This window comes from Cygnus atratus, chromosome 10 (genome assembly GCF_013377495.2).
Source record: "Cygnus atratus isolate AKBS03 ecotype Queensland, Australia chromosome 10, CAtr_DNAZoo_HiC_assembly, whole genome shotgun sequence".
Lineage (NCBI taxonomy): Eukaryota > Metazoa > Chordata > Aves > Anseriformes > Anatidae > Cygnus > Cygnus atratus.
In genome coordinates this window covers 15,636,480-15,658,942 of record NC_066371.1, presented here as the reverse complement: position 1 = coordinate 15,658,942, position 22,463 = coordinate 15,636,480, and the positions used below count along the sequence as shown (strand labels likewise).

General features: G+C 60.8%; 1 protein-coding gene across 4 annotated transcripts in view; it reads left to right on the top strand.

The window, feature by feature from the left end:
- The first annotated feature begins 1,412 nt into the window (after positions 1-1,412).
- Positions 1,413-22,463, top strand: part of TEX264 (testis expressed 264, ER-phagy receptor) — a 28,038-nt gene continuing 6,987 nt past the window's right edge. The window contains exons 1-4 of one of the 4 annotated variants that reach the window (XM_035571838.2): positions 1,413-1,468; positions 1,965-2,036; positions 3,008-3,291; positions 6,414-6,635. In XM_035571838.2, the coding sequence (XP_035427731.1) occupies positions 3,013-3,291; positions 6,414-6,635 (501 nt within the window). In that variant the 5' untranslated portion in view covers positions 1,413-1,468; positions 1,965-2,036; positions 3,008-3,012. The other 3 variants (XM_035571840.2, XM_050712823.1, XM_035571837.2) reach the window with 3 other exon arrangements.

Here is a 22,463-nt window from a genome sequence, read left to right as displayed (position 1 = left end):
ACCCATGTTCTACCTAAAACTCTGATTCCAGTCCCAGCTCACGTAGACCACGTTCAGGAGGCTGCTGTCTGGCTCCAAGAAGAGGGACTCACGGCCTCTGTGGGCAACCTGGGCCGCTGCTCCGTCCCCCACACGGTACACCAGCATGTGCTGATGTTCAGAGAGAACCTCCTGTGGTCCGGTTTGTGCCCGCTGCTGCTCGCCCTGTCCCTGTGGACCCTGAGTGGATCCTACCCTCTTCAGGTTCATGGGGATCTGAACACCGCAGCGGTTTGGTTGCAAATCTTGGAAGTTTGGGGGCAGCTGGGTCGTGTTAGGGACAGTGACACCGCGTCATTGGGTTGCGCAGCTTGCTCTGAGGAACATTGCTTTGGGGCTCAGAAAGAGCCTCGGGTTCAGCCTCTGCAGGCAGCCTTCCCCCTGCTGGGTGAGTGTTTTCCGTGCTTCTACACTGCCTTCCTTGCAGCCATTCTTGTCTGAAGGGACCAAGTGCTGGTCTCTGTTTATCAGTGCTAATGTGGAGCTGCTGTGTTGCAGGAGGCCAGGAAGGAGTTCAGATGGAGTCCTGCTGGTTTCGTAGCGGTGGAAATTCCCTGGAGCTGCAACTTGTCCTGACCTCTTGCCTGACCCTCCAGGGTGGGTTTTTCCATGCTGTTAGTTAGAGCTGTTTTTCACCACGTTCCCAAGGCAGTAAGCATCCTTTCCATGTATGTTTGCTTACATTGCGTCCCAAGTGCACTCCACCAGGCTCAGCTCACCTTCCCCAGCAGAAAAAGAAACAACAGAGGGGCGGGACAGCCGCTCATCTATGCTTGAACTTGATCCAACCACACAAGGGCTTGATGATCCTGAAGGCCTTTTCCAGCCTAAACGATTCTGTGACCCTGATGGGATACAGATGGGAGGATGGGAGCAGGGGATGGGGCGTCCTGCAGGGAGGGCAGGGTGGGAAAGCCAGGGTCTGGGCCACAGGCAGGTGGGGCAGGAGTCCTCCAGCAGCTGTAAGGGCTGTGCTAAGGCTGTGTGGGGTGTTTGGGGCACGGTGACTGCCCTGTAGGGCGTCGTGGCTGGCTGCTGCTGCTGGGGTGGAGCCAGGGCCCCTCCATGCGATGGTGAAGGTGAATCACAGGTTCACAGAACATCCTGCACTGGAAGGGAGCCACCAGGTCACCGAGGCCAGCTCCTGGCTCCACACAGGACCACCAAAACTCAGACCCGACGGCTGAGAGCGCTGTCTGAACGCTCCTTGAACTCTGGCAGCTCGGGGCCGTGCCCACTGCCCTGGGCAGCCTGTCCCGGGGCCCGAGCACCTCTGGGCGCAGAACCTTTCCCTCAGCCCCACGCCACCCCCCGGCTCCGGGCTCCCGTCCCCTCAGCGCGGCGCTCAGCGCCTGCCCCTTGCCGGAAGCCCCTCCCCGGGCGCGGGGCGGGGCCGGGCGGGCCGCAGCGGGGTGCTCGCCCGGCCGAGGTGGGTGCCGGGGGGGCGGCGGCTGCCCGGGGCCCCCCGGCGCCGGCGGCGAGCTCCGCTGCGGCGCTTCCCGGTGCGGGGCGGGGGCCGGCTCGGGGAGGCCGGGCCCGTGGCGGCGGGCTGGGCCGGGCCGGGCCGGGCCGAGCCGAGCCGAGCCGAGCGGAACCGGCCCCGCTCCGCTCCCTCCGGGGCGGCGGCGCGGAGCTGCCCGCGGGCGGCGGAGGCGCGGCGGCCTCGCGGCCGGGGGGGTCGCCGGGCGGCCCGGGCGATCGCGGAGCTGGGCCGGGGCCGGGCCGTGCCCCCTCGGAGCTGCCCCGTGCCCGGCCCCCGGCCCCTGGCCCCGGGGGAAAAGGCGCTCGCCGGGGCTCCCCTCGCCCTGCCCGGGCCCGGAGCACCGTGGCCCCGGTGTGAGGGGACTTTGTGCCGGCAAAGATGGTTGCTGGGGCTCTCCCGAGCGTGGAGGAAGTGCTGACATTTATTTTTTCCTGTTTTGCAGAGGCGTGGGTCCTGCAGCCGCGGGGGGACGAGGCCGTGCGCTGCCGCTGGGCTCAGCACCCCCGTACCCCAGGTGAGCGGGGTCGGGGCGTGAGCCCCATTTCCCTGGGGCCGTGTGTGCCCCTTACCAGGATGTGGCTTTTCGTGCCTGGTAAAGCTGAGCCCACGGTGACAGAGGTGAAAAACTTGTTTTGGACCGAGCGTGTTTATCGGGCAGAGCTCAAGGTGAATTGTTTGTTTGCGGTCTAGGTTTCAAACGTAGCTCCTGTTAGCAGTCCCCGAGGACCGTCGCGCACGGCCCTTGTCACCAGCGCTGGGTTTCGAGGGAGAACAAAGCACAAACAGCTCCCGCTTCCTGGGCCCGATCGCAGCTCCCAGTTGTGCTGTGGGTAGGACCTAGCGGGAGCTGCTCCCCCAGCTGCTGTGCCACGCAGGCAGCGCAAGGAAAAAAAGATGCCAAACAAAATGGGAAGCCTTGGCTAGGGTTTTAAAAACTTTTAGATTGGAAAAAAGCCATCCCAAGTGTTGGGGATGCTTCTCTAGCTGGGTCTTGCTCTCCTCCTGAGCCTCCCTGTGCACTTGGATCCCAGCACACAGGGCCGAGCTCTGAACCAGCTCCTTGCTCAGCCCCTCGAAGGCCTGGGCTCGAGGTTTTTTGTCAGTGGGGCTGCCTTGGCCAAGATGTAGGGTCCGGTGTGTGTAAGTAATAAATTACTTGATTAAGGACCCATAATCTTTAGCACAGCGTTGTACGTCTGCTTGTGGTCTGTGCAGTGACAGGGGCTCGCTGGATTGCTTGCGATCTCCTTGGGTGCGAGGCTGGAGGCGAGCAGCTTCGCTGGTTCCTGGGCAATGGGGCCGGCGCCTCTCTGTCCCCACCCCTATGAACGCAGAAATCCCAGGAGGCACCAAGGCAATATAATTGGTGTCTGGTGACCAAGCTGGAGCAGGTGAGCACAACGTGGGATCTTTCTGCTGAATGCTTTGTCCAAGCGCAAGCTTAACTCCTGCGCTCTTTCCTCTCTTGTCGCCGCTGTCGTGCAGGACCTATGAAGCACCAAGTGTCCATCATGTCCGACTGGGTGCTCCTCGGGCTGATCGGGGTGCTGGTCGTGCTGCTGCTGCTGACCATCTTCGGCTTCGCTGTCTACTCGGGGCTCTTCACAGAGGTGGTGGTGAGTGCCGGCTCGCCGCCCATCGGCAGCATCACGCTGGCCTACAAGTTCAGAGTGGGTCCCTATGGCGAATCGGGGCAGCTCTTCACGGACGGCTGCAGCATCTCATCGAAGCTCTGCTCCATCGGCGTCTACTACGACAACCCGCACACGGTAAGGTCTGCCTGCCCGGGTCTGCAACTCGGGCACGTCCGTGGTGCCACCTTGGGCACTTGCAGCTCACCCTCCTTCGGTGAGCACTGGGGCTCGTGAGGTCTCCAGGTCTGCGAGGGGCGATCTGTGCATAAACGCATCTGAAGGCGGGTGGTGTCTTGGATACCCCTCGCTGGAAGGCATTGGGCGAGCAAAGCAAAGCTCTGGTGGCTCCTGCTGAACAAGTTGTACCCCTGCTTTGGTTACGGAGCAGAGCCCAGTGCCCGTGGTCCCATGGCGATGTGTTCCCCAATGGACCTGCCAGCAGGCAGTACAGCCAAGGCTCCTTCTGCTCTGTGGCTCCGTGGCTCCAGGCAGGTGGTCTCTTTGGCTTGCTGTGTCCCCATCCATGCTCCTCCTCCTGTTTCTGCCGTTCCCTGGTGTTTCCAAGCTCCCCGTAGTCATTTCATCCCTCGACAGTTGTTACTGAAACCTCAGCAGGCGAGTGCTGAGGGCTCCTGGCTGATGAAACAGGGGCTCCACGGCCTGCCTCAGGTGGGGAGGCGAGCAGCAGGCGTGTGCTGACTGATGGCTACTGGCCAGAGCTCAGTGCTCTGGAGACAGAGAGAGCGACAGTGGCAAATGCAAGTGCGTCGTAACTTGCTGGGGGACGAGTGGTGTGGCTGCTGGCTCTGGGTGGCACCGGGGCCTCCAGATAGCAGCGTGCAGGCACCTGCCTCTGTGGACAGCCCGGCTCTCCAGTAATTCTGCAGTAGCTGGTGTGACCCTAGAAGAATGCTGCAAGGGAGGAGTGCCAGGAGGGGCCTGTGGCCCTGCACATGCATTTGGGCGCGTGCGCTGGGGCTCGGAGGGGGCACAGTGGTTGGGCCAAGAGCTCTGGCTCCGTGCTGCTGCACTACGGGGTGTTGGAGCGCCTGGCCCTGCTTTAGGAGCCTTCCTGGGCTGGGTAATGCCTGCCTCTGCTTTCTTGCAAAGTGGTGCTCCCAAAGGTTGGACCTGCTTAGAAGGAGTTTGTCCATGAAAACATAGCTTGGAGGGGCCTTGTCTTGGCAGGTGGAGCAGCTGCAGCTGTTGGAAGGGTGCAGAGCTGTGCTCAGCACTGTCCCACTCCAGGGGCGTGGTGTAGATGCATCTGTTCCTGCCCTGCAGATGGTGTCTCCTCCCAGGAGAGATGCTCCGGTGCCTTCAGCATCTTTGTGGCCCTTCCTTGGGCTCTCTCCCGTCTGTCCGTGGTGTTCTCACCCTCAGGAACCCAGAACTGGACCCAGCTCTCCAGGTGTGGCCTCACCAGTGCTGAGCAGAGGGGCAGGATCACCTTGATGTGCTGGCAACGCTCCTAACGCAGCCCAGGACACCGCTGGCCACCTTTGCCATCAGGGCACAAGGCTGGCTCATGCTCGCATTGGTGTCCACCAGGCCCCCCCAGGGTCCTTTCCTGCTGGGTCGCCTCCCAGCTGGCTGCTCCCCAGCATGTGCTGGGGCTTGGGGTTGCTCCTCCAGCCTGCCCAGGTCCCCCTGGATGGCAGCAGCACCCTCCTGGCCTTGCTGGTGGTGACCTGGCACCAAAAGCAGCCCCGAGGGCGGGAGGCAGCAGAGGTGCCCTGTGTGTCCCACAGCATCCCTGGCTGTGCGCAGGCCAGTGCCCCGCTGGGTGTCCACGTGGTGTCTTCGAGTGCTGCAGAACCCCTGCCAGCACTGTTTTATGCGTCTTAATGGACGAGATTAATATTAATATCCCTATTTTTTTCCCTTTTTATTCAATATTTAGCAGCCCAAAGGGCTTCTCCCACCTCTGGCAGGGACAAAAATAGCTCCTCAGCAGGGCATGGATGTGGCGGGCAGGCAGGCAGGCGGCTGCTCCGCTCCAGCCACGCACTTCTGAAGCTCGGGGTGCGTGCTGAGGCCTCTCGCCTGCCGGGGCTTGATGCCCTGCCCTGCCCAAACGCTTGATGGACAAGGCTGAAATGCTCCCTGGTGCAGGAGGGGCTTTGCTCCCACCATTCAGTGTCTGCAGGGTGAGGCAGCTGAACATTTGCCATTGACCACGTTCCTATCTCTTTATGGGTACCACCCCTAGCCTCGTCTCGTGTCCAGCTCAGCAGAGCAAAAGTTGCTGTTCTGTGGGGTTGACTCTCCTTGATTCGGCTGGGTCTTCCCCTGGGGATCCTTTTCCCTGGGCTTCCACTCCCTTTGGGGCAAATCGCACCCTCTCCTGCCCCAGCACCGCGGTGCTCAGCAGAGCCCGTCTGCAGCTCTCTCTTGCAGCACACGAGGGCAAGAGCGAGCTGTCTCGCCCGGAGATGGATGCTGCTGCTCCTGGCGGGCTGTTCTCTTCCTTCATCTTTGCCTCTGCTCACATTTCCTCTCTGGAGCTTCAGCGCGGGTGGAGCTGGAGGCACGACGGGGGAGCCTCCTCTGGGAACTGAGACCCTTGTGGGGACGGAGCGGGGACATGGTGACGCTCTGCCCTCGCTGTTACCCTCCCTCTGCCTCTGTCGCCCCGCGAGAGCCTCGCGATGCAGGTTCCCAAAGCGGGTCTGTCTGTCTTGCTGCTGCTTTCAGGCGTCCTGGTGGGTCCCGGTGAGTTCTGCCACCTTACACAGCGTGAGTTTGGAGGCTTTAGTCCTCCAGCCCTCCCTGGCCGAAGGCAGCCAGGCATCGGCCACTCCTGGTTGCTGGCCACCACGCCTGCTGTCCATCCAGCCGGCTGGAGAGCTTCAGGGGGCAATTGCCAGGCTCCCCCAGTTCCCAGCACGTTCCTGCAGCGTGCCACAGCTAAACGTGCACCTGAGCGATGGGACTTTAAGAGCTAGAAATGGAAGCCCCTACCTGGGTGAGCTTTGCCGTGGAGGTGGCAGGAGCTCCCTGCCCTGGTTTCCCTGCCCCTAAAGCAGGGCACTGTACGGAGGGGGCACCGTGGGGGCGGTCAGGAGAGACTCGTTCTGCGCGGAGCAGCCAGCACGTGGCCATGCTCCTGTCCTGGAGAGCACAGACGGTGTGGGGCGGCATCGGTCGTGGTTAGGGGTGGGCACCTGCTTGCTGGGCAGCCTGGCTGCTGGGAGGCTCGGCCAGCGTTCAGCCGCTCTCTGCTCCTGATGCCCCCGCCTGTCCCCCTTGACCAGGTCTCTCCGGAGAAGTGTCGCTTTGCTATCGGCCGAATCCTGAGCGAGGGAGATGCGAAGCCGACGGAGGAGCAGATCCGGCAGTTCCAGAAGTACGGCTTCAAGATCTTCTCCTTCCCCACTCCCAGCCACGTGGTCATGGCGAGCTTCCCGTTCACCACGCCGCTGTCCATTCATCTCGCGGTCAACCGCGTCCACCCAGCCCTCGACACCTACATCAAGGTAAGCAGCGGCGGCGTGAAGAGCATCGCAGGCGTGCGGTGGACGCTCAGAAGCTTCTCCTGCCAGCAGCTGATGGGGCTGCTCTGAACTGTCATCTGCTGCTGGCCTTCCCTTGGGCAATGCCATTAAGATCTCCTCCTCTTGCCACCTGGCAGGTTGTTCCCCGGTGGGGATGTCCTCCTGGTCACTCCTTGTCTGTTCTGCCGTCGTGTGTTTAGGAGAAGCAAATTCTCCTCTGCTGACTTGCTGCTCTTCTCCGGAGCACGGAGATAAGTCTGGTTTCCTGAGTGAAGTTCTGGCTCGTTGCTAGGACCTGGCAGTCCGTGCCCCTTCAGTGCCGTGTGTTATGCCGTGAAACTTCTCTCTTTAAGCTGCCAGCCTTGCCTGTATGGTGGCTGTCTTCTGGGGGGAGAAGTTAACAGCTCTCCGGCCCGTGGACTCACAAGACGTGTTTCCGAGCAGACCGCTGAAATTGGAGGCCGTTGGCCCTGAGGGCAGGTGGCTGCCCTGGGTGCCGCCACCTCTGGCACCTCGCCGTGCCGCAGAGCCCATCTCTGCGGGAACCCTCCCAGCTCCCGGAGCAGGCAGCTGGCCTCCTGCTTTGGGTCCTTCCGAAGCCACCTCTGCTGGCTTGCTCGTGCTGCCAGAGCGGCCGCAGCAATCCGGAGCACATCGTCGGAGCGCGGGTCGGACGCCTGCGGGTCGAGGCTCCCTAGGGAGCGGGGAGGGTCCTGGCTGGCCAGCTGGGGGGGAGATGGGCCCCATCCTTCCTCGCGGGGCAGGGTGCTGGGGAGGGGACGGTGTTCAGCCCGCGGCTTATCTGGCTGCCGAGTTCCGCCGCTTGCGTTGGTTCGTGTCGAAGCGCACTATTTATAAACTTGCTTTTCCTGGCGAAACTCCCAGCCCTGTGGGGGAACCGTGCGAATCTCCCAGCCTGTGCCGTGCTGCGGGAGCGCTGCCTGGGTGCCGGCCCCCGGGCTGCAGCGGACCGGGGTCTGCCCAGGAGGTGCCCGAACCCCGGCCGTGGGTGCAACCGCTGCTGGCCCTGCCCCAGAAGGTGCGTGCCGTTGGAGGTGGGGTTGTTATGGCCGAACAGGGTCCTTCTGGGAGCGCCTGGCAGCTTCTAAGGAGAACACCCGCTTTTGAAATAAAATAATCGCTTGGAATCCTATGCAGCATCCAGAGCAGTGCTCAAAAAGGAGGGGACGCGTCCTGATCTCTGTCTTTCCCTTCGTACAGGGCAGGCAAAGTGCTCTGATCTTGGGCGAGCGTACCTCTGTCACTGACGCTGACCCATGCTGGGTTTGCAGGAGATGTTCAGCCGTGCAGGGAGCAGAGCTTTGGTCAGCCCTGGCGAGTTTTGGGGTGCGCCCGGAGGAACCCAAAACCCGGCACTGTGGTGCTGGCGTTGTACCACGCTGCCTGGCCAGGACCTGTTTCTCCTGTAAAATCCTGCTCCCGCACCTCCCCGTCTGGGGACGGGGAAGGAGAAGAAGGGGGGGGGGGGGGGAACTTTCATGGAAACGGGCGACCTGTGCCCAATTTGTGGTGGGAATGGGGGTTGCCACGGAGACGGCTGCTCCAAATAGCATCCTCCATCCCACCCCCGGCTGCCCGCTTCCCTCGAGCAACCCCAGACGGCAGCGAGACGGAGCTGCCTTTATTTATTTTATTTATTTAGTGCTGTGCCTGCTTGCTTCTGTTGCTGAGAGATGGGGGTCGGGCGTGTGGCGTGGGGTCCCCCCGTCCCTGGCAGGGGAGGGGGTGTGAAGGGGGACAGGGTGACGGGGCTGGGGCACGGCGGGAGCGGGAGCTGGTTCAAGGGGAGTCAGCGGGAGGGGGGGCGGAGGGAGGAGGTGTGGGACAGCAGGGGAAGGGTGCAAAGAGGGCTCTGGGGTGGCTGAGAAAGGGGGAAGGGGTTGGAAAGGGATTTGTGGTGCTCTGCCGGGGTAAAGGTGCCGGGTTTTGCCAGGCCAGGGCCTGGGGATCTCGGGAGAGGGCAGGCGAGCGGCGTTCCTGCCCGGGGGGCTGGCTGGCAGCGCCTCGCTGCCAGGAGCTGCGTTCGGAGAAGCCCCAGAGACCTCGCTGGCTTGTTTTGCAAGTGCAGGTTATTTAAGGGGTAGGCTGGGCTTGTTTAGCGGCCCTCCCGAGTGCTGTTTTCCAAACAGCTCCTGCCAAAGCCTCTCCCTGCTGCCAGCAGGTCTGCGCGGCGCTGTGCAGGGCGGTGTGCCTGCACCGCCTGGCTGGGGGGCAGAGCTGGCGCCTGGCTCCCTGCTTGGCTTCGCCACGTCGCTGCCTCCCCCCCCTGCTTTCCAGCAGCCTACAGCTGGCCCAGCCTGGCTGCCTGCGTGTGCCCCGTGCCAGCCTCGGCCCCCCCAGCGCAGCAGCAGCACGCCGGGGTCCCTGCCCTGTCCTGGGGCAGGTGGCAGTGGCTGCTCCTAGGTACCCCGGCAGCTTGGGGACAGCGCCAGGGAGCCCCTGCGGAGTCGTTCCCCAGGGTGACCGTCCTTAGTGGCTCAGAGAGCTGGTTATTAAACTGTGACATCCTGCCATTTCCAGCAGCGGTTATTCTGGCTCGGGTTTAATTAGCTCTCTGCGGCAGGCTGCGGGCACGTGCGCCGCTCCGGCGAGCCCTGCGCGGTGGGCGGGCTGGCGTCGCCCGTCCCCAGAGCTCCGCAGGCAGCCGGAGAGGCAGTGCATCGCATCCCCGGGTGTCCTCTGGGGCTTGCAGCCCGCAGGGCAGCCCCCCCCCCCCCCCAGACAGCTGGGACCCCCTGCAGGGTGGGAGCTGGCCTCTTCTCATGGGATTTTTGGGTGGGAGACTTGGGCTCGTGGCTGGTGGAGGTTGTGCGCTCTCCAGCAGAGGAGGAGAGCGTGCGGGTGGGGAGTAGTGAAGAAGTGCCGTCACCATCCCGGCTGTTCCCTGGGTGCTAGCAGCGCCGCAGCACAAGCTGGCAGAGACCCTGTAGGACCACAGAGCTCCTGCCTCATCCACAGGGCACCACAGGGTGCTTTCCGAGGCAGGGTGCTCCCTAGTCCCCATGCCACGTATTGCTCTTGCTGTTGGAAAGCTTCGGCTCTTCTTTCTGGTATAAATGTGCCTTGCTCCTGCTCCTGGTCAGGGAAAATCATCACTCCTTTACCCGCCAGCTTGAAGCACCTATTAGCTGAGCTTTGTTCCCCATGTCGGCTGTGATAGTTCAGGATGAAGTCACTTCTTGCCTTCCACTTTGATAAAGTGACTGCAGAGAGCTTGTAAAGTCCATCACTGACATATTTTCCAATCTCTTCGTAATTCCCAAGTCCCTTTTTTGACATGTTTCCAGCTTAGGAACCTCTCTGAAATGTCGCTAGCAGAAGTGGATGCTTTGTTTCAGCCACGGTCTCGTTGCTGTAGGATGCTGCTCCATGCTGGTGGCTTGCATGGCACATCCCCTGCTTGCTGCCCGTGCCTGCTGTCCCTCCCCAGCGAGCTGCATCACGTCCCAGCCAGAGCGGTGCCATTTCTGGACCTCCTGGGCACAGCGCTGTTTGCTGCTGGATCCTGGTGGAAACCTCTCCTCTGTCACTCCTCGTTGGCCCCAGGCTCGCTCTGAGCCAGCTGATAATATCATAGAATATCCCGAGGGACCCGCAAGGATCATCGAGTCCAACTCCAGGCTCCACACAGGACCACCCAAAAATCAAACCCTATGTGTGACAGCGTTGTCTAAACGTTTCTTGAACTTCAGCGGGCTCAGGGCCGTGCCCGCTTCCCTAGGCAGCCTGCTCCGGTGCACGCCCATCCTCTTGGTGGTCCTTTTCCTAACAGGCCGCCTGACCCTCCCCTGGCACAGCTCCGTGCCGTTACCTTCAGAGGTGTGCCGTGGTCGTTCCGTGCAGCTGTAGCTGCTTGTTGAGAATGGGAAATGGCAGCAAGTCTCCGAGTGCAAGCGACCAGCACCGGTGCTAGTTCACCCATCAGCCAGGTTCGTGGTCCCCACCAAAAATAGGTCGTGGTTGCCAACAGGATCCGTCAGTAGTAGCCGTATGTTGTCTGTGCCGCTCCCAGGTGCCTTCTGGTGACCCGGTCCCTTCCTTCGTCCTGGCTGGATCCTTGCCTCTCAGACTGCAGTTGCCCAGGCTGGCTCCTTTGCCCCGGGAGCGCTAGCACCACGCTGCCTTCTGTCCCCGCCGACCAGGGATCACCCTGCGCGTGCAGGGCGCTTGTCCACCAGGAATATTATCTGGGCTTATGCGGGCCCTACGTTATATCTTCCCGTGGAGTAGAAGACACTTCATCAGCATCCTCTGGCTGCACTGCCCAGCTTTGTCCCTGCTCCCTCCATTGCAGAAATGCTCACCGAGCGCTGCTGGTGGCTCAGCAGCGCCACCGAGGGCTCCTCTCACGGGTGACTGCAGGGTCCCTCTCCCAGTACGACTGGCCCCAGCACCCCGAACGGTCCCTGAAGGCATCTCTCTGTCTGCAGGGGACCAGGAGCCTTCGTGGGGTCCTTTCTGCAGACAGGTCCTGGTGCTAGGAGGTCGCGTGGCTACGTGCGCACCTCGTGCTTCTCCTTTTGCTTCCCTTACCCCCATTGCTACAGCTTCTGTCGTTGTTCAGGTCTGTCAGAGTCACGTTTCTCCTGGCTGTTATTATAAATGATTGTCTTTAGAGATGCGTTCCCATCCCAGACCTCAGCCAGAGCCTTGCTGCTTTTTGGCAGCGCCTTTGGTCTCCTTTGAGCTTGGGCAGCCCCAAGCTGGAGGCGAAGCCCTTTGCTGAGCCGAGACCACTCGGAGTTGCATGTCTGTCTCTCCAGGGAGGATGAGGAGCAGGCCTGGTTTCACGAGAGAGTGGTTTCTTTTTTTATTTTTTTTTAATTCTGTGTTTTGACCTCGTCACCGTGATCCAGCCCTGGGTGGAGAATCGAAGGTGAGCTGTGTCCTTACATCCCAGTCTTCGCCCTGCTGGTGGCAGCCAGCAGCAGGGCTGGCAAAGGTGGGGAAGAGACAGGACCCTCTTCTCCTGCATCCTGCCCACATTTCCCTCTTGGAAATAAAACCCATCTGAGATGCTGCTGTCGCAGAGAAGGCGGCGATGTAAGCGGATGAGATTTTGGCTTATTTTAGGGGAAGGCGATTTAAGGACAGGTCGAGGGTAAGGGACAAGCTGCAGGTCTTCCCACCCATCCTCTCCCCCCCGGCCCGCTCTCAACGGCAGGCACTGGGGGTGCCTTGTGTGGGTGTAGCTCATCCTGGGGTTTTGCTCCCGTGTGCTGCTGGCAGCCGGGGCTGGGCACGGCGCTGCTGCAGCCCCAAACCCTGTGTGGGCTCCCGCTGCCCTGCCCGCGGGTCCCAGTGCCCATTTCCTCGCCTGCTGACAGCTGGCTTCTCGTGGCTGCTCGCCGAGGCTCGCTGATAGCTGGCACCCCCCAGCTGCGTGTCAGATCGCATCACTTCACGCGTTTGCAGCGGCTTCTATTTATTAAATATTTTTAGCAACGCAGCCTCCCCGAGAAGTTTTCATCCTGCGAGCACGAGCGGCGCTGAGGTGGGCAGCAGGGAGAAGGAAGCCCGAGCTGCGGCGCACACTGGGAGCTAAGCTGAGGGAGAGGGCTTCTCTGGGGGGCAGCTCACCACGCTGCCTCCCTAATCCTTACCCTCCGTGTCCTCCCCTGGCACCCGAGAGCTCTGTGCTGGTGTGCCTGCAGCCTCCCATGCCTGAGCCGTGCTGCCCGCCGCAGGAGAGCCTGAGGACCTGGCTCTGGTCTTTCTGCGGGTGGAGAACTGAGGGGGTGTCCTGTGTCGGCTCAGGTAGAGAGCCCTGGGCACCTCTCGACCCATCTCGGGGTCAGCTCCGCACGCGGAGAGGTTCTGCATTTAACCTGTTTCTGCAGAGCGCTGTGCTCCTTCTGCGTGCCTAATGGAACATATGGGAAGCTGGGGCTCTGCGTCACGTCTCCTGCCATTCACAGCGGGCTTCCCAACTTTCCCACTCGTCTGGGAGAAATTTGGCGGCCCCAGGCCACCATTCATCTGCTGGCAGTTTGCCTGTCGTCCTGACGGGCGGGTGGCTGACCTGTGGCCGAGCGCTGGATGCAGTCCTCCTCAGAGGCTGGGGCAGGCCTTGTGCAGGCACCTCTGCCTCGCCGGTGTCTGCTCGCCAGTCCTCTGCTTCACTCCTGCCGCCTGGGGGCAGATACAAAACCACAGCTCTGATGGCATCTCTGCTTTGAGCACGAAAGAGGTTTTGTGGCCAGCTTCAAAGTCCCTGCCTCCGTGGTTTGTCTCGTGTGAAATCACCATTTTTTTTCCTGACTTCTTGTTGACTCAGAGCAAGCATCGACCCTAGACACAGCTTCATTCACATCCCGGCTGGGGAAGCAGCTTGTGTGGGGCATGTGCTGCCAGCAGCCAGGGCCGTCCCTGTCCTGCCTCGTCCTGTGCTGTGGAAGAGCAGCCACCACCCCTGGGGCTGATGCCACAGCATTGGGATGAGGATGCTGATGGCCTGGGCTTGGTGCTCTGGGGGCCTTGACGGCATGAAATTCCCTTTCCTGGGAGGTGCCAGGCTGTTCCTGGCTGAGAAGGAACTGGTCTCTCCAACCTTGGAGAGACCGTGGCCAGGGAGGAAGAAGGGAGCTTCGTGGCCACTGGTGCGTAGGAGCACCACGGGTGCTTTCCCATGGCATCCACCCTTTTGATCCGATTGCCATCCCTGTTCCTTTCCGAGGAGCCTTTCCAAAGGCAGCTCCTGGAAGGAGAGCAACCTGCAAGGGCCTGCCCTCCCATGCACACAAAGCACGTGGACGTCACCGATGCCCTACAGCCTGAAGTCTGCCGCGGTGCTGCTCGGCAGCTGGTGGTACTCTGAGTGGGCATTTTCATCCCCCAGCATCTTCCCAGAAGGGAGCAGAAGTTGCCTTGCTCTCCCAGCAGCTTCGCAAACCTCAGACCTGCAGCCTCGTAAAGGCTTACCCAGCCTTGCAAAACTGTCACAGAGATGTATCTGCTCAGGCACAAAGATCTGCTCCCCCATTGCCTTTGCAGCAAGGATTAATGATCATGGAGAAAGGCAGGGATGTCTCACATGGCTGTCCAAGGGAGAGAGAGAGCGGAAATGGCTTGCCTTGGGCAAAGAGGGAAAGTAAAATACTACAGTGCTTTTCTGTCAGATCTCTTTATCGACTCTATCCGTATGCATGTTCTCCCCTGAATGTATTTATAGAGCATCCCAGAGGATGCAGTCAGCTCAAAAGACTTCCTTGTCAGGCGTTTGAGGTGGCTCCAGCTCTCTTGGGCAGCAACACAGTCCCAAACCTTTGGGCCTTACCTCCTTGCCAGCTCGTCAATTAATTCAGAGGTGAGATCGCTCTGCCTCGCTGCAATTATTTTAGCAGAGGCCTAATGAGTTTTTCCTGGGCTGGTTCTTCTCCGTACCCCTCTGAGCCAGTCTTTGCCAGATGTGCCGGCCTCGAGAAACAGTGAAATGAACCTGAACAAACGTGAAACCGCTTCTTAGAAATCCTGCTCCTTCCCAGCGAGGCAGGCTGGCCCACTTTCCATGGCTGTGAAGCTCCCGCTTTGAAACCTGCAGAGCCGCGAGATAACAGGCTTGAAAGCAACGGCATTTTTGTGGCCAGAAAAGGTACGGCTGCACTATGACTAACTTGCGCTTTTTGGATTCCGGTTAGGTATAAAACGGTAGGAGAAAGCCAGCAGCGTGCCTTTGCAGTGAACTGAAGCGCAGGCGGCTCTCGAGGCTGAGGGGCTGCAGGGCCGGGGGGTGGCCGGGTCGGGAGGAAACCACAGCAGGGGTCCTTGCTCCTTGGGTCCTGCTGCCATGCCCTAGGTGATGCTGTCTCTGGGCTTGGGGCTGCATCGTCGCCCCCTCCTCGTGGTGGTGCCTGGCGGTGGGGTCACGGGTAGGCACCTGGAGGCTCGCTCCCTCATGCGATGCAGGGTTGCTGGCAGCCGCTGCAGGTGCTTGCTTCTGCAGGGGGTCCCACCACCAAATGTCCCTCGGGGTTGCTTCTTTCGGCAGGGCTGTGTCCAGCCCTGGGGCAGGACAAGGGCTTTTCCACGGGCTTCCCCTGCCTGCTGCCGTGGGGCTGCAGTGCTGCTTGCAGCCTGCCTGAGAAGGAAGGTCGGGGATCACAGGCTTTTGGAGCGTGCTAGGCAGCCCCCAGCACCAGGACGCCTTTTGTCCTGTCGCTTTTCCAGCACGTGGCAGCTCGTTACAGCCCCTGCTGGAGCCCAACCAGGAGAGCCTGGGGTCTTTGACAGAACCGAGTGTCCGGCGTCTCTCCTCTTTGCCCATGCATGGGAACAGGATGGCTTTCTCCTGCTGCCAGGCTGCAGCGGGCAGAAGAGGTGGCAGCACCCCACAGACTGGCTCAGGGCACTGTCGCCCTCCCTGTGTTGTCCTCTCACCACCTCTTCTGACACATCCGACTTTGGTGAGCAGTATGGGGAGCCTGTTAGCAGGCAAGCACCTTACAAGTGTCACCTTGGGGAGTGCCATGGCAGTGTCCTGCCTTTGCACCCCAACCCATCCAGCGTTTGCATTTCCTGGGCTCTTTGATGCGTTGGTGAGCATGGGGAGGTGGAGGTTCGTGCCAGCCTCGATCAGGTGCGTTTCTGCTGGGTTCGTTGGAGTTGTGCGCTTCCTTAGGGGGATGCCCTAGGTACAGCTTTTGGGACAGAGGAGACCATGGATTGGGCTCCTGTGGCCACTTTCTCCAAAACTTATCTCTGAGAAAGTAGCAAAAACGTGAGCTCAGTCTCTTGGGCTGTGAGCAGAGGGGGAGCAGAGGAGGGTCTCACAGGCTCCCAGGACAGTGATTTTTCGGCAGATTATACGCTTGTTGTCAGGCACTCGCTCCGTCCTGTGTTACCACCTTGTCTTCTGCTAGGATGAGGAATGACAGTGACCACCGGGGGACAAAGGAGGGGACAGAGCCGAGTGCAGCAGGGAGAGCAGTGGGGCAACCGTGCTCATCCCTGAGCTGGCTGCTCATTGCTGCGGTCACTTGTGGACGGGGCACGTGTCTGCGTCACCGGCCTCCTGAAAACTGCTGCCCCCTCCTTTCTGTGCACCATCAGCCAGAGGATCTCCTAGCGTACTCAGAGGTGGTACTGTCCATTCCCGCAGTCTCTGGAGTGGATCCCGAGGCAGAAGTGGTGCTTGGTGTTGCCGGAAGGCCAGGGGGAGACATTTAAGGCGGCTGGGTGGGAGGTCAGATGTGGTGCACAGGCCATGGGCTTCCAGGTCAAACCCACCCAGTGGGTGCCAAGGCTTCCAGGTGAAACCCAAACCGAGGTCCCTGTGCAGTTGGGGAGCACGTGAGAGTGGTCCTGCCCGCAGCCATGTGCAGGCTCGGCGTGTTTGCCCGCGGGCTCTGTTCCAGCTGTGCTGAGCAGGGAGGCACCGCAGGAGCTGCGGGCTCACTCCCGTGGCGGACGCTTGTCGCTTTCTCCCTGGCTGGGTACTCTCAGCTGAGATTTATTTCTGCCAGGAGCTGATGGCAGCTTCTTCACACGCTGAAAGGTGGATATCCATCATCTGCCCTGGCCAGCTGCTCTGCTGCTCGTGCCACACAGATTCACAGTTTGGGGTGAGATCCGTCTGGTGGTATGATAGCCAGGCTGTGAGCTAGGAAAAGCTTAGTGAGAGGTCAGTGTTGGAGACGGATTTTGCTCTGGTATTTCTCTGCTGGCCAGCTCGGGAGGTGAGCCTGCGTGGCTGCAGGAACTGCCCGCTGCATCCCTGCTGGTTTGTATCGTGCTCGTAGGAGCGCTGGAGAGCTGCAGGAAGGGAGCAGGCTCTTGGAAGGGCAAAGTCAGACTGGGCTCTGTCCTTGCCTCATTGCTCCTGTTTCGTCTGATTGATCTGCACAGTCAAAGCCGTGATCCTGAGCTGGCAGAGGAGAAGCATCCAGACTGCAGGGGCCGCCAAAGCAGCTGCTGCCCTCCCTCCCTGCTGCCTGTGGCTGCTGAAAAACCTGGCTTTGGGGACATGGGGCATGTGAGCCTGCTCCCCCCTGCCTGCTCACAGGCCCCAGCACCACAGTGCTCCAGACCACGGTTATGGACCCGGCTGGCCGAGGAGGAGGAGGTAGAGGAGGAAAAGCAGGGCTGCAGTGGGGAGGCAGGCACCCACCCTACCTCCCCTCCCCTCTGACTCCCTGCCCTAGGCAGTGGGGTGGAAGGGCTGTCAGCTCACCCAGATGCCAAAATAGTGCTGTATCTGTGGTTATTTATTTTATTATCACCTCTGGGCGTGGCAGAGGCAAGAGACTGGGGTCACCATCCTGTCCCAGATCAGAGTTTCCCCCTGGTGGCTGCCAGATGAGCTGTCCAGGCTGGGGTGCCCGTGTTCCGCACCCGCCCTAGGCTGTGCGGAGCAGACCCAGCCCATCAGCATGGCTGCTGCTGCTTTGCCTCCCCTGGTGTCTCCTGCACTCTGCCTCTGCCTGGGCTTCCAGCACCTGCCTCCCCTGTCTCTGTGCCTTTTGCTCTCGGCCAGCGGCACTGCCTGCATTGGGGATGTCCTGGGGGGAACCATGAACACGGTCGGCAGCTCTGGGGCTGTTAGCCAAGCTCTCCAGCACGAGTCCTTGCCGCACTGGAGCTTGTCAGGGTCACCAGCTCTTTGCTGTTGGCCTCTCTGGACTGTCAGCTTTTTGGGAAGAGGTGCGAGATCTTGGACGCAGCTTCTGGCTCTGAACACAGCTCTCCTGGAGCCTTGCAGGGAAATGTCTCTCTCGTTTGTTTACAGAGGCTGATAAAAATCCAGAAAGGAGCTTGTCCTGAGTGCTGGCTTGCTGTTAAAACACCAGTCCTAAAAAAGGAGACGTCTGTTGCTGGGGCAAGGGCAGGAGCAGTTGGAGCAGTGGCCATGGGTGAACGTCCTGCTGCCGACAGCCTGCGGGCGGTTCCTGGCACCCACGTGCAGCTCGTGCACGGAGCAGGAGCTGGAGCAGCCTTTCTCCACTGCTGTCTGCACCCGCCTGATAACACGGGGGAGCCTCCAGCCTGGGAGATGCACTTTCCACCATCCGATTTGCCACGACGCTGTGCTGGGGATGGGTTGATGGACATCGTGATCACCTTCCTGCTCAGCAAGCCAGGCCAGAAACTGCTCGATCTTCTTCTTTGGTGGCATCCCTTGCCTTCTAAATGAGGCGGCTGGGAAGGCCCCATCGGTGGGGAGGGAAGGACTTGTTTCACTCACCGTGGCATGTCTGGGAGGCAGGCAGCCTGCCTTCGGGCTCTGCTCTGCACTGCCAGTGTCTGGGCTTCTGCAGGTTCAGCAAGGTGAAGTCCCTAACCTCCTAAACTTTCTCTTTCTTGACTTTCTCCTCTGTGAAGGGGTGTCGTGAGGCTGACTTCAGCTCGTCGGGGAATATCTTACATAAAGCCTCGGAGCGGGGGGTGTTGCAGAAGGTGAAGGTTGTTCCAGGAGGTGGGAGAGGACAGGAGGTTATTTATTGCATTGTGCCGCTTCCTTCATGGGGGCATGAACATGGCACGTGTCCTGAGTGTGACCAACAAGCTGTGGAAAAGCAGCTGGAGATGCTCGCCTCTTCCAGAGAGCTTGTGGAGCTGAGGAGGAAGGGGCTGAGGTTCTGAGGGGACGGCGCAGGCCTCGGCTCCAGAGATGGAGCCCTCCCGTGGCTGGGGGCACCAGCCAGGCATGGCCAGGAGCTTGTGCTTCTGTAACATCTCTGGGGCCTTGGTTTTTTTCCCCACAACAGTTTCACCAGAGGACCTGTCAGCATATGGACATGAGCAAGAGGGATGGAAATGGCAGACTGGGACTGTTCCTGCTGTGGAAGGAAGGGCAAACACGCAAGGGAGTGGTGGCCCAGGAGATGGAGTCAGGAATCCATAGGGGTCGGGGCCACGACAGGAATATCCACGTGAGTTGGGAGCCCTCAAGGCTCTCAGCTGTGAGTTGGCTGGGGCCGATCTCTCACCACAAGAAACAAGCTGCTGTTAGGTGTCTCGCGGCCGGTGTGTCGCTGTGCCCTGGGGTCTGTTCTCCCCGGGAGCGGTCTAACGAAGACCCGTGGTTCAGAGAGGCTCTTTGCACTGCGTGGTGCCCCCTGTAGCGGACTCCCTGGCTGAGGGATGTGTGTGAGACGTGTTAGGTGGTGAGTCCTTTCCTGACGAGGCAGTGGAACGCCCTGCCTTGACAAGAGGCAGATAAATTGCCACAGCTGCTGCTCCTGGCCGCCTCGCCAAGGCAACAGAGCGGGCAAAGCGATTTAGCACTGCTCCAGTCATCCGTGATGGCAGAGATCATTGCGTCGACCTCTCCTTCGGCTTTGTGGTTAATGCTGAAAAAGCATCCTCTGAGGGCTGGGAGGCGAGTGCTGGCCCCTGGGGAGCCGCGCTCCGAAGCAGAGGCACCCCTCCAGCTGTGGTCCTCGCCTCCCGTGGTCTCACCCCCCTCACACAGGGCTGGCGGGCTGCACAGAGCCATGAAGGTATTGGGAAGAGGAATCCAGGACGGGTTCCTCAAGTGAGGAGAGGTTATGTGGGCTTACACAGATTTCTTGTCATATAATGAAAACGCAGAATTTGATCTTTCAAGTGGTTAAAGCCAAAGTCCCACGTGAAAGTGATGGGGGAGAAGGGGCAGGTAGGAAGGGATGCGGGCCAGGCAGCTGGGGTTGTGGTTAGAGGAGTGTGAGAGCAGGAAAGAGAGCTCCAAGGAGAGACGGTTCCTAAGGGCTTCACTCACCCATCACGAGTACAACAGCAAGACAGAATTTGGTGGCATTGAGTTTTAAGGAGTCGTTGAAAAAAAATTTGTTTCTAATGCAAAGTTTGCTTCACTTCTGAAACTCTCTGCTCAGGGCTAATTGCTACCAAATAACCGTGACACTAGGATGACCCAAACCTCATGAATTATGTGTGTCATAATCCTTCTCCTCCTTCTGTGGGTGAGGTTCCCATGGTTGGGGGCACAGAAATATGTCCCTGGAAGCACAGGGACGAGCACACGGAGCGTGCCAGGGTAGGCTGCAGCCGTGTCTCTGCAAGTGGAGGGTGCTGCTGGCTGTGCTGCGGGGTTTCTCCCGCAGGTGCTGCAGGAGCTGTGAGGAGGAGTCTGCAGATCTGGAGGAGAGAAGGGTCACGATCACTGCTCCCATCCTGCAGAGGAGTGCTCGTGGCTCCGTGGCAGCTTCCAGCAGTGACCGGCATCCTTGGGAGGCCCTGTGCGCTGGCTCCGTACCCACAAATCCACACGGGATCAATTCCGTGCCTCGCAGCTTGGCCACGCTGACAGCAGCCACTTCCCAGTTCCTCGGGCCAGGAGCCGCCAGTGTTTGGGCCCCAGGAGGCGCCGGGCGGGCGAGGTGTAAATTACATGGCGGGCTGCCTCTGCCGAGGTGAAAATGAAAAATTCTCCCATTGCTCGAGCCGGGAGTTTCGCAGCTCCCACGGTCCAAATGCTCTTCCCATCACCGCTGCGGAGAGGCGCGGGGGCTGGTTGTTGCCTGCCTGTCCCGGAACCGGGAGGGCATCATTTTTCCTGCTGATGGAAGTGGCTTTTCTTGGTTGCAATGTCACCTGTTTCTGCAACACCTCACAGCCTGAAGAACTTGGAAGGGGAGAGAGGAAAACAGAGCCGTACCCACGCTGGGGCCGGGCTGGCGATAACCCAGCAAGGAGCAATGTTCTGGTGAGGAGCAACGTCACAGGATCACAGAGTGGTTAAGGTTGGAAGGGACCCCTGGAGGCCACCTGGTGCTCCCCCTGCTCCAGCAGGGCCACCCAGCGCACGCTGCCCAGGACCACGTTCAGGAGGCTGCTGTCTGGCTCCAAGAAGAGGGACTCACGGCCTCTGCGGGCAACCTGGGCCGCTGCTCCGTCCCCCACACGGTACACCAGCATGTGCTGATGTTCAGAGAGAACCTCCTGTGGTCCGGTTTGTGCCCGCTGCCGCTCGCCCTGTCCCTGGGCATCACTGCCAAGAGCCTGGCTCCATCCTCCCCGCACCCTTCCCTCCGGTGACTCCAGACACGGACGAGATCCCCCAGGAGATGTCCTGTTGAGGAGCGCTGCCCACGGCCCCTGCGCTGCGGGCCGGACCCCGTGGTGCTGGGAGCTGCGCGGGCCCGGTGGCAAAGCCCGCCGGCACTTTCTAGCACTCGCGGTCTAAGATAAGCCGGGATGACACACCGCGCGTGGAGCGTGTGAGGAGAGGAGGAGGATGTGGCACACAGCACGCCGTCCCTGCCGCGCTAGCTGGTGGCTCGGTTTCAGCGTGCTGAGCTCGAGGTCTAATTTTAGTGGCTGATTTTAGGGCCCTTCAGCTCCAGGCGGTTTTGCTGTTTCTGTACATCCCTGGGCCCCGGCCCAGCGGGGCAGGTACCCCAGGGGGCAGAGGCGAGCGGGATGGTGCTGGAGCAGCTCAGGCGAGCACTGCGGCTCCCCCACCAGCCTGGTGCCCAGCCTGGGGATTTGTCGTCCCTGTCCCCAGCCCGTGGCCTGTCTGTTGAGCTGACAGCCCTCTTGTCCGCTCTGCTTGTCTCACTGGCTGCCTTTTGCATCAGCTGCAAGAGGAATATCAGCTGGCAGAGCCGATGCCTTCACGGCTGCTGGGGAGAGGCAGGTTTGTGCCACAAACAAACCCGCAGTGCCCAGCGTCCTCCCCTGGGGGTTCCTTGGCCCAGGGGCTGGTGAGCAGCTCCTCACCACGGCCCGGGATGGGACAGGAACCCGTCCCACCCTGGGCGCTGCAGTGGGAAGGGTGAGTTTACAGACAGCGCTGCGTGACCTTGAGGAGAGGCCAGTCCCCTGCTCTGCCCTACTTGCTCCGGTCCTGCTGTCCTCACCAGAAGCCTGCCCCGATGCTGTGAGTGTCTCGCTGTTCGCATCTTGCTGAGCTCCTCCACCCATGCAAGAATGGATTTGATCTGGCTCGAGGGCTCTGCCGTGCAGATTCCACATCCACCTTGCTGCTCCATCTGTTGGCTTTGCTGCAGTCAGCTGAGGGGCTTCCTTCTCGCCTCCAAAGTGTGTTATTGCCTGTTGAGCTTCTGTGTTTTTTTGCCATGTAGTTGAGTCTTTCCTAACTCGCTGCCTGCTCACGCCTTCACCTTTGGACTCGGAGTGCTGGCTGCTGCCTTGCTTCTCCTCTGGGACATTTGTTGAGGGCAGCCGTGCACCCCCAGGCCCTGCGAGGGGCTGGGATGCTCTGGGAAGCAGTGCAGCAGCAGGGGCTGGCAACGCTACTCTGGATCACAACTTGATTTGCAAAGGCATAAATTAGGCAGCTGGGAAAGCAGTGAGCTCATCCCCACCCGCGCACGGTGGCGGGGGCAGAGTGCTGGCGATGTCCCCTGGCTGGTGGCTGGCCCCACATCTCCGCAGCGTGATGTAGCTGCCAGGGCCTGGCCCTAGGAGATGGGAAGCTGACTGTCCCCGTGGCACCCTCGTTCTCACTCCATCCTGAAAGCCTGGGCTGCCGCAGGTCATGCAGAGTGGATGGCTCTGTGGATGTCCCCGCAGGTCACGCAGGACGGATGGCTCTGTGGATGTCCCTGCAGGTCACGCAAGACGGATGGCTCTGTGGATGTCCCCGCTGCTCGGTGTGTTGCTCTCCTCATTTCCACCCCATGCGGTGCTGGCGCAGGCGTCGTGCAGCCCCCGTGCTGGTGCTGCCGTCCCTCCGAGGCACTGCACCGATGGCCTCCGGGTCCTGCTCCGCTGCCACCCGACACAGGCGGTGATTTCCATTCGCTTCAGCATTGTCCCACTGATGTGGTTCCCTGCCATTGCTTTTGGCTGCAGGGCACCGGCGTCCTCCTCTCCTCAGGCAGACGTTTC